General features: G+C 46.9%; 1 protein-coding gene across 1 annotated transcript in view; it reads right to left on the bottom strand.

Moving 5' to 3' along the window:
• Positions 1 to 1,900: 1,900 nt before the first annotated feature.
• LOC145399279 (uncharacterized) overlaps positions 1,901 to 11,845 on the bottom strand; it is a 94,359-nt gene continuing 84,414 nt past the window's right edge. The window contains exon 4 of the mRNA XM_080271954.1: positions 1,901 to 2,093. Coding sequence (XP_080128080.1) covers positions 1,901 to 2,093 — 193 coding nt within the window. The remainder of the gene's footprint in view (positions 2,094 to 11,845) is intronic.

The raw sequence follows: 11,845 nt of genomic DNA, 5'->3' as shown, positions 1-11,845 counted from the left end.
GTTAGCTTGGACTTGAGGGTGGTGAATGCAGTTTTCCTTGGTTCGGTCCATATGAACGGCTCGCCTTTTTTTGTTAGGTCGTGTAGGGGTTTGGCGATATCTGCAAATCCTTTGACGAACCGCCTGTAGTATGACATTAGGCCTAGGAAGGCTCTAGTTTCGTGTACATCACGAGGTAGGGGAATGTCGGCGATTGCACGTAGTTTTTCTGGGTCAGGGGAGATGCCTTCAGCGTTAATCAGATGTCCAAGGAAAGAGACTGAACTCTCGGCCAAGACGCACTTTGTCGGTTTCAGTTTGAGCCCTGCCTGGCGGATACGGTGGAAAACTTGTTTGAGGCGGTGGAGGTGGTCGGCCCAGGTATGACTGAAAACGATGACGTCGTCCAGGTATGCCAAACAAGTCTCCCAGGTATGCCCGCTGAGAACTGACTCCATCAGGCGGGAGACTGTGGCAGGGGCATTGCAGAGTCCGAAGGGAAGAATGTTGAATTCATAATGCTTCCCGTTCGATGTTGAAAAGGCGGTTTTGTGCTTGTCGTCAGGGTGTACAGGGACTTGCCAATAACATGATTGCAGGTCTAGGGTAGAGAACCAGGTCGACCCATGTAGGGAGTCAAGCGAGTCATCGATCCTGGGTAGGGGCGTAGCGTCTTTGATGGTGACGTCGTTCACTCTGTGGTAATCGATGCAAAAGCGCATAGTCCCATCTTTCTTTCGCACGAGTACAACAGGTGAGGACCACGGGCTAGTGGAGTTGGAGATAATGCCGGCATCGAGCATATCCTGGACCTGCCGGTCTTCTTCTGCCCGTTGTTTTGGATTTTTTCGTCATGATGGTAGGCGAATTGGAGGTCTGGTCGTGTGTACCTCGTGGCTGAGATAGGTAGTGTGGCCAAGGTCGGTTGGGCCAGAGGAGAATAGGTCCTGAAAGTCCAGGAGGAGTTGTCGGAGGCTGTTGATTTGGGAAGGGGATAGATGTGATGGTAGGTCAGGGAGAGTGGGATGGTCGGGGGGTGGTGCTTGGCATGGTTCTGCTTCTTCCGTGTCGCCAATGATGAGTCCTCGTGGTAAGGTTAGTGGGGTTGTGACAAGGTTAGCGATACGGATTTCATGGGCATGTGGGGGGAGGAAGATGGGGGATACTAAACAGGAGGAGAGTGATCCGGTGGGTATGGATGGTGAGAAGAGGACGAAGGTACCTGAAGGTCTATTAAGTTTTACCCAAGCTTCATGGTGGGGTGGAATAGTGATCGAGGAGGCGATAGTGGTAGGAAAAGATGGGGAGGGGTCCAGACGATGTGTAGTGGGGGGTGGTGATGGAGGGGAATGAAGTGAGGCATTGAGTGAGGTTGGGTTGGGGTCAGATGTACAGGTGGGTTGGGGCAGGTGAGTGTTCGGGGATTGTGTGTGTCTGCGTGGTGTGGGGGGGGTGGTGTTCTTTTTTCTTCTACCAGATTTTTTTCTCTTGTTAATTGATGCTTGGTTGGGACGTGCTGGACTGAAGTGGAGGCGACGCTGATGGCAGTCAATGGTGGCGTGGAGTTTTTTGAGGAGGTCCAGCCCAAGATATCCATCATATTGATTACATGTCGAATCGAATATGATGAATGGGTGGTTGGTGGATCCTCGTTGGTGAGTGTTGGTTTGAAGGGCCCGTGTTTCCCCACGGATAGGCAGGGGGCCATCCCCCACGTCGACGAGGTTGGCTGAAGTGGGGAGAAGGGGGCCGAAAACAGAGGTGTGGCGGGAGTAGAAGTGGGAGTAGAGGCACGATCTGGCTGCTCCCGTATCTACCAGCAATCGTGCCTTGACCCCGTTCAGCCAAAACTTGTTGTAGACTGGAGGTCTGTAGCTGTGTGAGGTGGCCCCCGCCACCATGGGGAGGTGCGGGGGCGGGCCTAAAAATCCATCTGCTGAGGTTGTGGGTGGTCGTCGTGTTCGTTGTCGTCCAGTCCCGGGTAGAGTATTGGCGGTGCATCGTCTTCCGGGGCGTCGTCGTCCAAGGAGGAAACTTTCTTGCGCCCCTGGTGAAAGTTTCTGCGCCTGCTTGCCTTGAGCTGTTCTCTTATGTCATGCAGTGGGCAGGTTCGACTGCAGGCCATGAACTCCCAAGGATTAATGGTAATCAGGTTGCCTTGTTCCTTGGGGTTGGGGCGTTTTTTCTGTGGGTAAGCCCTGGGCACAGTAGGAGTCGGCTCTGTAGATGGCTGGTGAGGTGGCGGCTTAGGTTTGGGTGGAGGGTTGTGGTTTGTCGGGAATCTTGTCACCGCGTGGAGTGGTTGTGGTATGGGATGGGCAGCGAGGAGACGTCTGACGAGTTGCAGGTCCTGGTCTATGTCCCCTGAGGGATCATAGATCGAGAAGTGCTCCCTGACTGTGCTAGGGAGAATCCTCAGCAGGGCATTAAATGTGTGTATATCTTGGGCATTTATAGCTGCCTCAGGATAAGCGGCGCTGATGAGGCGCCGAGCCTGGACGAATGTGTCGTCTAGGTTACCGTCGTAGGTGTGGGCGTTGAGTTGAGAGAGGGCGACAACTCTGCCTATTGATGGCGTGAAAGCCTGTCTCACGATTTGTGAGAATTGGTCCCATGTCAGTTCTGGGACGATTTTTGGTGCGACAGTGGCAATTATTTTTCCCAGGTTAGGCAATGTGACTGCAATTTTTTCTCTGTCCGAGTCGAACCCTATGTCTAGGAGGGGTTTGACCATATCTAAATATATTTCAATGTCACATTGGTCCGGGTTGAATCTCGGCAATTGGATGTGCGGTTTGGCTGCCATTGTGCAAGTTTCCTTTTATCGTTCCTCCGTGCTTTTACTCGGATCCAGAACCACCGCTTGCCACCAGTGTTATCCTGGTGTTTATAAGGCGACTTCTCGTCCTAAAAACACTAGCGACTGAAGCGGGGTCCTCTTTATAGACTGGAAGTAAAGCACCAACAAAGGAACAGGACATAAAAACCAGGTAGTACACTTTAACACATCTATTACCTTAATTCTAACCGTTACAATACAACACAGAGTGATATTTGAGGTACAGGGGAACAGGGACACAGAGTTAACATTCAGCACCACAAAATATAGTTACACTCAGTACACATTACAATGCTCATACAGGGATATCTTGAATTATATATGGTATTGTCTATGTGTCACTTTTAGGCAGGATATACACTGTACTGATCACAAAGGGAATAAACAAGATTGGGAGTCTGAAGGGGAAATATTACTATAAATAAGATAGGGTGCAGATAGCGACACTTGACACAGTCACCTGGTCACGGTGACACTCACACTCAGGCTTTTGACCGACCCGCGCACCCTAGCCTTATGCGTTCACAGAAAGTTCTTTTATTGGGGGGACTTGGATAATTACTCTAAGGTTCATTCTCTGTCCTGCCGACACTGAGTTCTTCTGCACTATTGGTAACTGCACTGTTCTTCACTTAGTCACTGTTCACTGTTCTTTTTCCCCGATTTGTTCTCGACACAAGGGGAGTCACTATTTACCTGTATCTTCTGGGTAATGTTCACTCCGTGACAAGGGCGTGAGGGTAGAGTCCTAGGGGGACCCGGTCTGCAGAGGGCAAGGGATTACCTGCAGGGGAGTCACTGCCCGGGTCACACTCGTCGGTGGGGTGCAGGGAGGCCCTCCCGTCTGGAGGCCTCGATCTGAGAGGTGGCCCTTGAGTTGGGGCCTCGTCGGTGTGGTGCAGGAAGGCCCTCCTGTCTGGGGGCCTCTACCTGAGAGGTGGCCCTTGGGACTGGGGCCGAACAGCCTGAGTAGTTGGGCCTGTCGTCTCTGGCTCCGTGGAATGAGGGAGCCGGGATCACCTTTGTCGGGAGCCGGTGGGTCTGGCCTGGGTGTCCTGGGACTGCGGGCGCCTAGGGGGAGAGGCGCCGACAGGGCTGGGCTGCGGCAGCTTCTCCTTCAGGACTCGGGCAGGAACAAGGATCTCCCAGGCATGGGAGTTAGGTCCGATATCGGGCCTTGCCACCACTCTAGTGTCACCTCCGGGGCTATATTCCCGGGTGGTGATGAAGGGCTCCCACAGAGTTAAGAGGCTGGAGAAGGACTCACGTCACTCGTGTCCTCTCTGGTACGTCCTGAGGCCAGAGCCTTGGGTCGCCTTACCCTGGTACGTACGTTGGCTGTGGCCGTGAGCTTACCGGGCGTACAAGGAGCAACTGAAGGGCGTACAAGGCCGCTCCTTCCCTGCCACATATAGAGACCGTCGGCGCGGTGTTGCTTCCGTAGTAGAGGACAAGCCGGAGTGAGGGGCACAGAGGCCACACTCTCTCCAGTACGTACTGAGGCTACCTTCAGGGGCTTCTCTACCCTGGTACATGCCACAGCCGGAGCCGGATGCCTACCTGTCTTACAGAGAGCAACTGAAGGGCGTACTAGGCCGTTCCTTCCCCGTCACGTATAGAGACCATTGGCGCGGTGTTGCTCCCGTAGTAGGGAAAAGCTACACGTACGATAGCAGGGGCTCATTACCCTGGTACGTACTCTGGCCGTAGCCGGGAGCTGATCTTTCTAAACAGAAGCAACTGAAGGGCGTACAAGGCCGCTCCTTCCCTGCCACGTATAGAAACCGTCGGCGCGGTGTTGCTCCTGTAGGAGAGAACAGCAGGAGAGGGATGCACTGGGGCAACTCTCTCTCTGGGGTGTACTAAGGCCGGAGCCTTGGGTCGCCTTACCCTCGTACTCTTTATTAGGCCGTAGCCTTGGGCCTCCTGCCCTTGGGCCTCCTGCCCTAGAGGGTGTAACAATTGCCGTCAATACGGTGTTACTTGGGACCGGAGCTAGTTCAGTCCCACCCCTTTTCTGATGACGGTTGTTCCGCCCGCAAGGTAGTTGCCTTTCCCTGGTCACCTGGTGTTGGGGCAGTTGCGGGGAACAAGGGCCCAGGACCGTAGTGTCCTGGTGACCTTCTTGATTGGGGTCACTAACCCCACCGTTGTGTCCTCCTGGGGTGGTGGTACGGTGGCAGCCCGGTGATGGGGTGGGGGGGTGGTGAGGTTGGAGGTCCGGCGGCGAGCACGGCGAGCATTTTAGTTATCTTGTAGCTTATTTCACGTAGCTCAGTGACAGAGAAAGACTGCTGTGGCTCTACATCCCCTTCGTAGCACTTCTTCGTGACTAGCATCATACTGTAGTGGGGAACTATAAGTTATTACACCTGGGCATTCCTGATGGAGAGGTGACAGTTTTAGGACAAGATAAATGAATAGAGTAAATGAGAGTATGTCCATGAAATACAGGGGAAGGAGACCAAGGATGTGGTGGAGGGACGGGGTAGATATAATAAGAGGATGTTGATGTTATAATGAGAGTATGTTGATGAGATATAATGAAAGTATGTTGATGAGATACAATGAGAGTATGTTGATGAGATATAATGAAAGTATGTTGATGAGATATGAGAGTATGTTGATGTGATACAATGAGAGTATGTTGATGAGATATAATGAAAGTATGTTGGTGTTATAATGAGAGTATGTTGATGAGATATAATGAAAGTATGTTGATGAGATACAATGAGAGTATGTTGATGAGATACAGGGGAAGGAGACCAAGGATGTGGTGGAGGGACGGGGTGGAGGTATAGGAGTATGGATGGCGTGAGTAAGGGGGAGGGCAGCGTGATGGCAGAGGACAGAGTGGCATGATGATTTTGTTCGTGGCCACCCCTTCCCAGATGAATGTGTCTGACAGAGATAGATAGACTGATAGATAGCTTTGTGTGATAGAGCAATAGATAGACTGATAGATAGCTTTGTGTGATAGAGCAATAGATAGACTGATAGATAGCTTTGTGTGATAGAGCAATAGATAGACTGATAGATAGCTTTGTGTGATAGAGCAATAGATAGACTGATAGATAGCTTTGTGTGATAGAGCAATAGATAGACTGATAGATAGCTTTGTGTGATAGAGCAATAGATAGACTGATAGATAGCTTTGTGTGATAGAGCAATAGATAGACTGATAGATAGCTTTGTGTGATAGAGCAATAGATAGACTGATAGATAGCTTTGTGTGATAGAGCAATAGATAGACTGATAGATAGCTTTGTGTGATAGAGCAATAGATAGACTGATAGATAGCTTTGTGTGATAGAGCAATAGATAGACTGATAGATAGCTTTGTGTGATAGAGCAATAGATAGACTGATAGATAGCTTTGTGTGATAGAGCAATAGATAGACTGATAGATAGCTTTGTGTGATAGAGCAATAGATAGACTGATAGATAGCTTTGTGTGATAAAGCAATAGATAGACTGATAGATAGCTTTGTGTGATAGAGCAATAGATAGACTGATAGATAGCTTTGTGTGATAGAGCAATAATTGTAAACGGATTGGTATCATGTCTGACCAGTATAAAAGTGTAGCATTATTTTTTCGTTTGTTGTGTGTTTTAATACAAGAAAGAGTTCTAAATAATACAAGGAAGAGTTTTAATACGGGGAAGAGTGGGGCGCTCACCATCCACTCACTCGATGTAGTGCTGGTTTGGGCGTCTGTCCCTTCCTCTTTTCTTTCCTTCCTCTTCTGTCTTTCTTTTCTTCATTCTTTCCTCTTCCATCTGCCTGTGGTTGACTTTACATTCCCTCTTCTCTCTTTCTTTCCTTCACTCTTTCCTCTTCCTTCTGCCTAAGGGTAACTACACTGAGTGACCAGCCAAATGGTTTCCTGTACACCAGGAAACCATTTACTACGCCGGGTGGTAACCATGTAACTAAATTATGGTGCCTGGTGGTTTAGTAGATAATTACGACGCTCCAATCGGATTAAGCCTGTGTAGGTTTATATCCAACGGATGGTTGGGGTTTACTGCTCACGTAATGTCACTCAGGGATGAGTGAGGCTGGTCACTTGTCAGGACCATCTTGCTTATCCTCGGGTTACTACACTCCTCATGGGGCAACATAGGATTAGATGATGGATGGGTGGATGGATGGAAGAGTTTTAATACAAGGAGAAGTTTATGTGAAGCAACAGAATGTGGTGAAAGTTTTTGGCGTATCCAATAGAGCCAGGATTCCGTGGGCTTGAATGATGAGCGAATGGAAGCATGGCCCACTGGACTGGGCAAACCTGGGCTGTCTGGACGTTGCTACTCCTCACCCTGCCCTGAGGTGGGAAAGGAGATCCGGATGATGATGATGATGATGATGATGATGATGATGATAATGTTAATGATAATAATGGTGATGATGATGATGGTTATGATGATAATGATAATGATGGTCATGATGATGATGATAATGTGTGATGATGATAATAATGATGATGATGGTGGTGATGATGAAGAGTTTTAATACAAGGAAGAAGGAACCAAAGGCCAGAATGAATCCCGCAATATTGTTCCCTCCCAGAAAAAGTACAAACAAACTAACAGAGTCCAATTCCAGATGCGTTATTATTATACTCTGTTCTTTGTACTATAGTTGGTTTGTGTTCATCTGATGGAACTGTGTCACTTCCACACCTTCAACAGTATGTATATGTATCCATATATTGCCAGACTATATATATTCTCTCGGGCATGGAAGCATACATTCCTTTCTCATATCCTTTGACTAACGCAAGAAAGCCTTGGTTTAATCACGCTCGTTCTAATGCTGTCCGCAAACAAGGAGAAGGCCTACAAAAGGTACCGGAGCCAACCCACCCCTGAATCACATAATCTTTACGTTTCTGCCCGGAATCGTGCTAAGTCTGTTCTTCGCTCTACTAAAAATAATTTCATCCATACTAAATGCTCTCAACTCTCCAACTCGAATTCTTCCCGCTCCTTCTGGCACCTTGCCAAAAATCTTTCTAACAACTTTACCTCATCATCCTTCCCTCCTCTTTTCTACTCTGATGGTTCTGTAGCTATTTCTTCTACTGATAAAGCAGATCTCTTCGCACAGACTTTCTCCTCCAATTCCACCTTAGACGATTCCGGTGCTGTTCCTCCATCACTTCCCCCTTCTGACTTCCTCATGGCTGACATTAAAATTTCTTCAGTTGATGTATTTTCTGCCATTACTGGCCTCAGTACTAACAAGGCATATGGGCCTGATGGGGTCCCTCCTGTTGTTCTCAAAAACTGTGCTTCTGTGCTAACACCCTGCCTAGGCAAACTCTTTCGTCTTTGTCTGTCAACTTGTACCTTTCCTTCTTGCTGGAAGTTTGCTCTCATTCAGCCAGTCCCAAAGAAGGGTGACCACTCCCAACCCTCCAACTATCGTCCAATTGCTTTAACGTCCTGTATTTCAAAAGTTTTCGAGTCAATTCTTAATAAAAAAATTTTAAGGCATCTTTCCTATCACAACCTTCTTTCCGATCGTCAGTATGGGTTCCGTCAGGGACGCTCCACTGGCGATCTTCTCACCTACCTTTCAGACTCCTGGTCATCCTCCTTTCGGGACTTTGGCGAAAGCTTTGCCATTGCACTTGACATCTCAAAGGCTTTCGATCGAGTCTGGCATAAATCTTTAATTTCCAAACTGCCCTCCTACGGTTTCTATCCTTCTATCTGTACCTTCATCGCTAGCTTCCTTTCTGGTCGTTCTATAGCTGCTGTCGTAGACGGCCATCGTTCTTCTCCTAGATCTATCAACAGTGGTGTTCCTCAGGGCTCTGTCCTATCTCCAACTCTCTTCCTTTTATTCATCAATGATCTTCTAAGCTGTACATCTAACCCTATCCACTCATACGCTGATGACTCCACCCTTCACCTTTCCATTCGGTTCCCGCAACGCCCATCTCAACAGTTACTTCAAGAAACAAGGGATGAGGCTATGGCACACCTAATGTCTGACTTGGCTCATATCTCTGACTGGGGTAAAAATAATCTTGTTGTCTTTAATGCTTCTAAGACTCAGTTCTTACACCTATCAACCCGACAAAATCTTCCACAGGTATACCCACTAATGTTTAATAATATTCAGATTAATCCTGCATCATCCTTGAACATGCTTGGGGTTTCATTTACTCGGGACTTATCTTGGAAAGATCATATTACATCTCTTGTAAAATCTGCTTCCAGGAGATTGGGTGTGCTAAGCCGACTCCGCTCTTTCTTTACCCCTGCACAGTTGTTGACTCTATACAGGGGTTTTATCCGCCCCTGTGTGGAGTACAACTCTCATGTGTGGGGAGGCTCCCCACATACAGCTCTTCTCAATAGGGTGGAGTCAAAGGCTTTTCGTCTCATTAACTCTCCTCCTCTTACTGACTCCCTTCAACCTCTGTCTCTTCGCCGCACTGTTGCATCTTTATCTCTTTTCTATCGTTACTTTAATGGTCACTGCTCCTCTGAACTGTCTGCTTGCATTCCTCCACCTCACCGACGGGCGCGTAGCACCCGTCTGGCAGCAAACTCTCATCCTTTTTCTGTCCAACTCTCTAATGCAAGAGTTAACCGTTACTCCCAGTCTTTCATTCATGCAACAGGTCAGCTCTGGAACTGTCTCCCTCTGTCTGTATTTCCTCCTGCCTATGATCTCCAGTCTTTCAAACGCAGTGTGTCCAGGCATCTCAAAATGATCGGATCTTGAATTTGGCTCTCTATTGTATTTTGTTTTTCTCTTGGAGGGAACTGTTACTGCGGGCTCATGGCCTTTGGTTCCTTCTTCCTCGCATAAAAAAAAAAAAGACTCCTTAATCCCGGAAGGGGTGGTCACAAGCAAATCGCCTCCATGTCGCCCTGTCCAACGCCATTTCACTGCCCTGCCTCAAGCTCACACCTCCCTCTCTCATATACCTCTCCACTCCGTCCTTCCATCTCATCCTCAGCCTACTCCTCCTTCTCCCCTCCTCCACATACACGCTCACATACACTCTCCTTGTTAGTCTCTCGTTCTGCATCCTCTCCACATGGCCAAACCACCTCAGTGTATTTCTCCTAACGCTTTCTATCACATCCACATCCAGCGTGCTAAATATTGCATGATAAACCTTAGTAATGAAGTAGGAATGAGTCTCCTTGGTTACCAGTCAAATCCACCCTGCTATCTAACCACATTTGGCCATCAACTGAGCTATAAGGGGTTAGGGATCTGTGTCAGGTGAAAGCAAACTGACTGTATTAGATATTTTACTCAGCATGGCAGGCTGTTCTAAACCTTTCACTGCCATAGTCATTGTTTCATCTTCGATCTCCATCTCATTCTTGGCCTCCCCCTCCCCCACCTCACTCACATACATGCTGTCATTTTCCCTTCTCTCCACATAGCCCAATCATCTCAGGATACTTCTAACACATGCACACACACACACACACACACACACACACACACACACAAGATAGAGGTTGAGGAGGATTGTAAAATACTGCAGGAGGATTTGGATAGGATACACAATTGGAGCCGGACGTGGGAAATGAAATTTAATGTAAAGAAATGTAAAATATTGGAAATGGGTAAAAGTACCAGGAGACCATCACTGAATTATTTTTTGGGTAATGAATTAATCACAAAAAGGAGAGAAGAGAAAGATTTGGGAGTGCTGGTCCAAGATAGTTTGTCACCAGAAAAGCACATTAACAAGATAGTTGGAGAGACTTATAAGCTCTTGACTAACATAAGAGTAGCATTTCATTATATGGATGAGGAAATGATGAAAAAATTGATAGTGGCCATGATCCGCCCCAGGTTAGAATATGCAGCGGTAGTGTGGTCCCCACACAAAAAGAAAGATATAAACAAGATTGAGAGAATACAAAGAACGGCAACCAAGATGGTCCCCAGTCTGACAGACCTGTCATACAGAGAGAGGCTGGAAAAACTGGATTTGCCTTCGTTAGAGGAAAGGAGAAAGAGGGGAGACATGATTGCGGTGTTCAGGACCATGGTGGGAGTAGATAAAATTGACAAAGAAGATCTGTTTGTATGGGATAAGAGAGCAACAAGAGGACATGGAATGAAATTGAAAAAGTCAAGCTGCTTGAAGGATATCAAGAAATATAGCTTTCCTTACAGAAGTATAGACTTATGGAATAGCCTGGACAAAGAGATCGTCCAGTCTAAAAACTTAAACGAGTTTAAAGTTAAATTCGACTTATTGAGAAACAGCGACGGAAACCCACGAGCATAGTACATTCCGTGTATATCACAATTAGGTCTATTCTTAAATATTTAGAACGACTCAGACAAAGAGGCGGTGCATGAGAAAAACATTCATGTGTGGAAAGGTAGACTTGATAAATGTGGATATGGAGACAGGACAACACGAGCATTGCTCAATTCCTGTATACTACAAATAGGTAAATACTACAAATAGGTAAATACACACAAGTACATCCCACAGCACAAAGAAGCAGATAAGAAAATACAGAAATGGTTCAATACAGAATGTAAAAAATCAAAAGAAAGAAGAGATTTGTTGTGGAATAGATACAGAAGACACAATAGTGAAAGGGCATATAATAGTTACAAACAGGCAAGAAACGACTATACAAGAATAAGGAGGGAAGCCCAAAAACAGTTTGAGGAGGATATAATAAATAAAAGTAGTGATCAACCAAAGCTGTTTTACAGCTATATCAGAAGCAAAACCAAAGTAAAAGATATAATACAATCCATTACGGACGAGGGAATCACTTATACACAAGAGAAAGATATTTGTGAAGCACTAAATAAGAATTTCCAATTAGTTTTTACAGAAGAAAAAAATTTTGAGAGGGACTATGTGGAACACGCACGTCTACACATCCTACCAGATATACAAATAGCAGAAAAAGTAATACAGGAGGAGTTAAGTAGATTAGACAGAGGAAAAGCAAGTGGTCCTGATGAAATTTCCTGTTGGGTGTTACGAGAATGTGCAAAGGAGTTAAGT

This window comes from Coenobita brevimanus, chromosome 48 (genome assembly GCF_032717465.1).
Source record: "Coenobita brevimanus isolate Jiangsu-jjx chromosome 48, ASM3271746v2, whole genome shotgun sequence".
Classification (NCBI taxonomy): Eukaryota; Metazoa; Arthropoda; class Malacostraca; order Decapoda; family Coenobitidae; genus Coenobita; species Coenobita brevimanus.
Note: the sequence above shows the minus strand (reverse complement) of the source record. Positions and strands in the feature narration are given on the sequence as shown.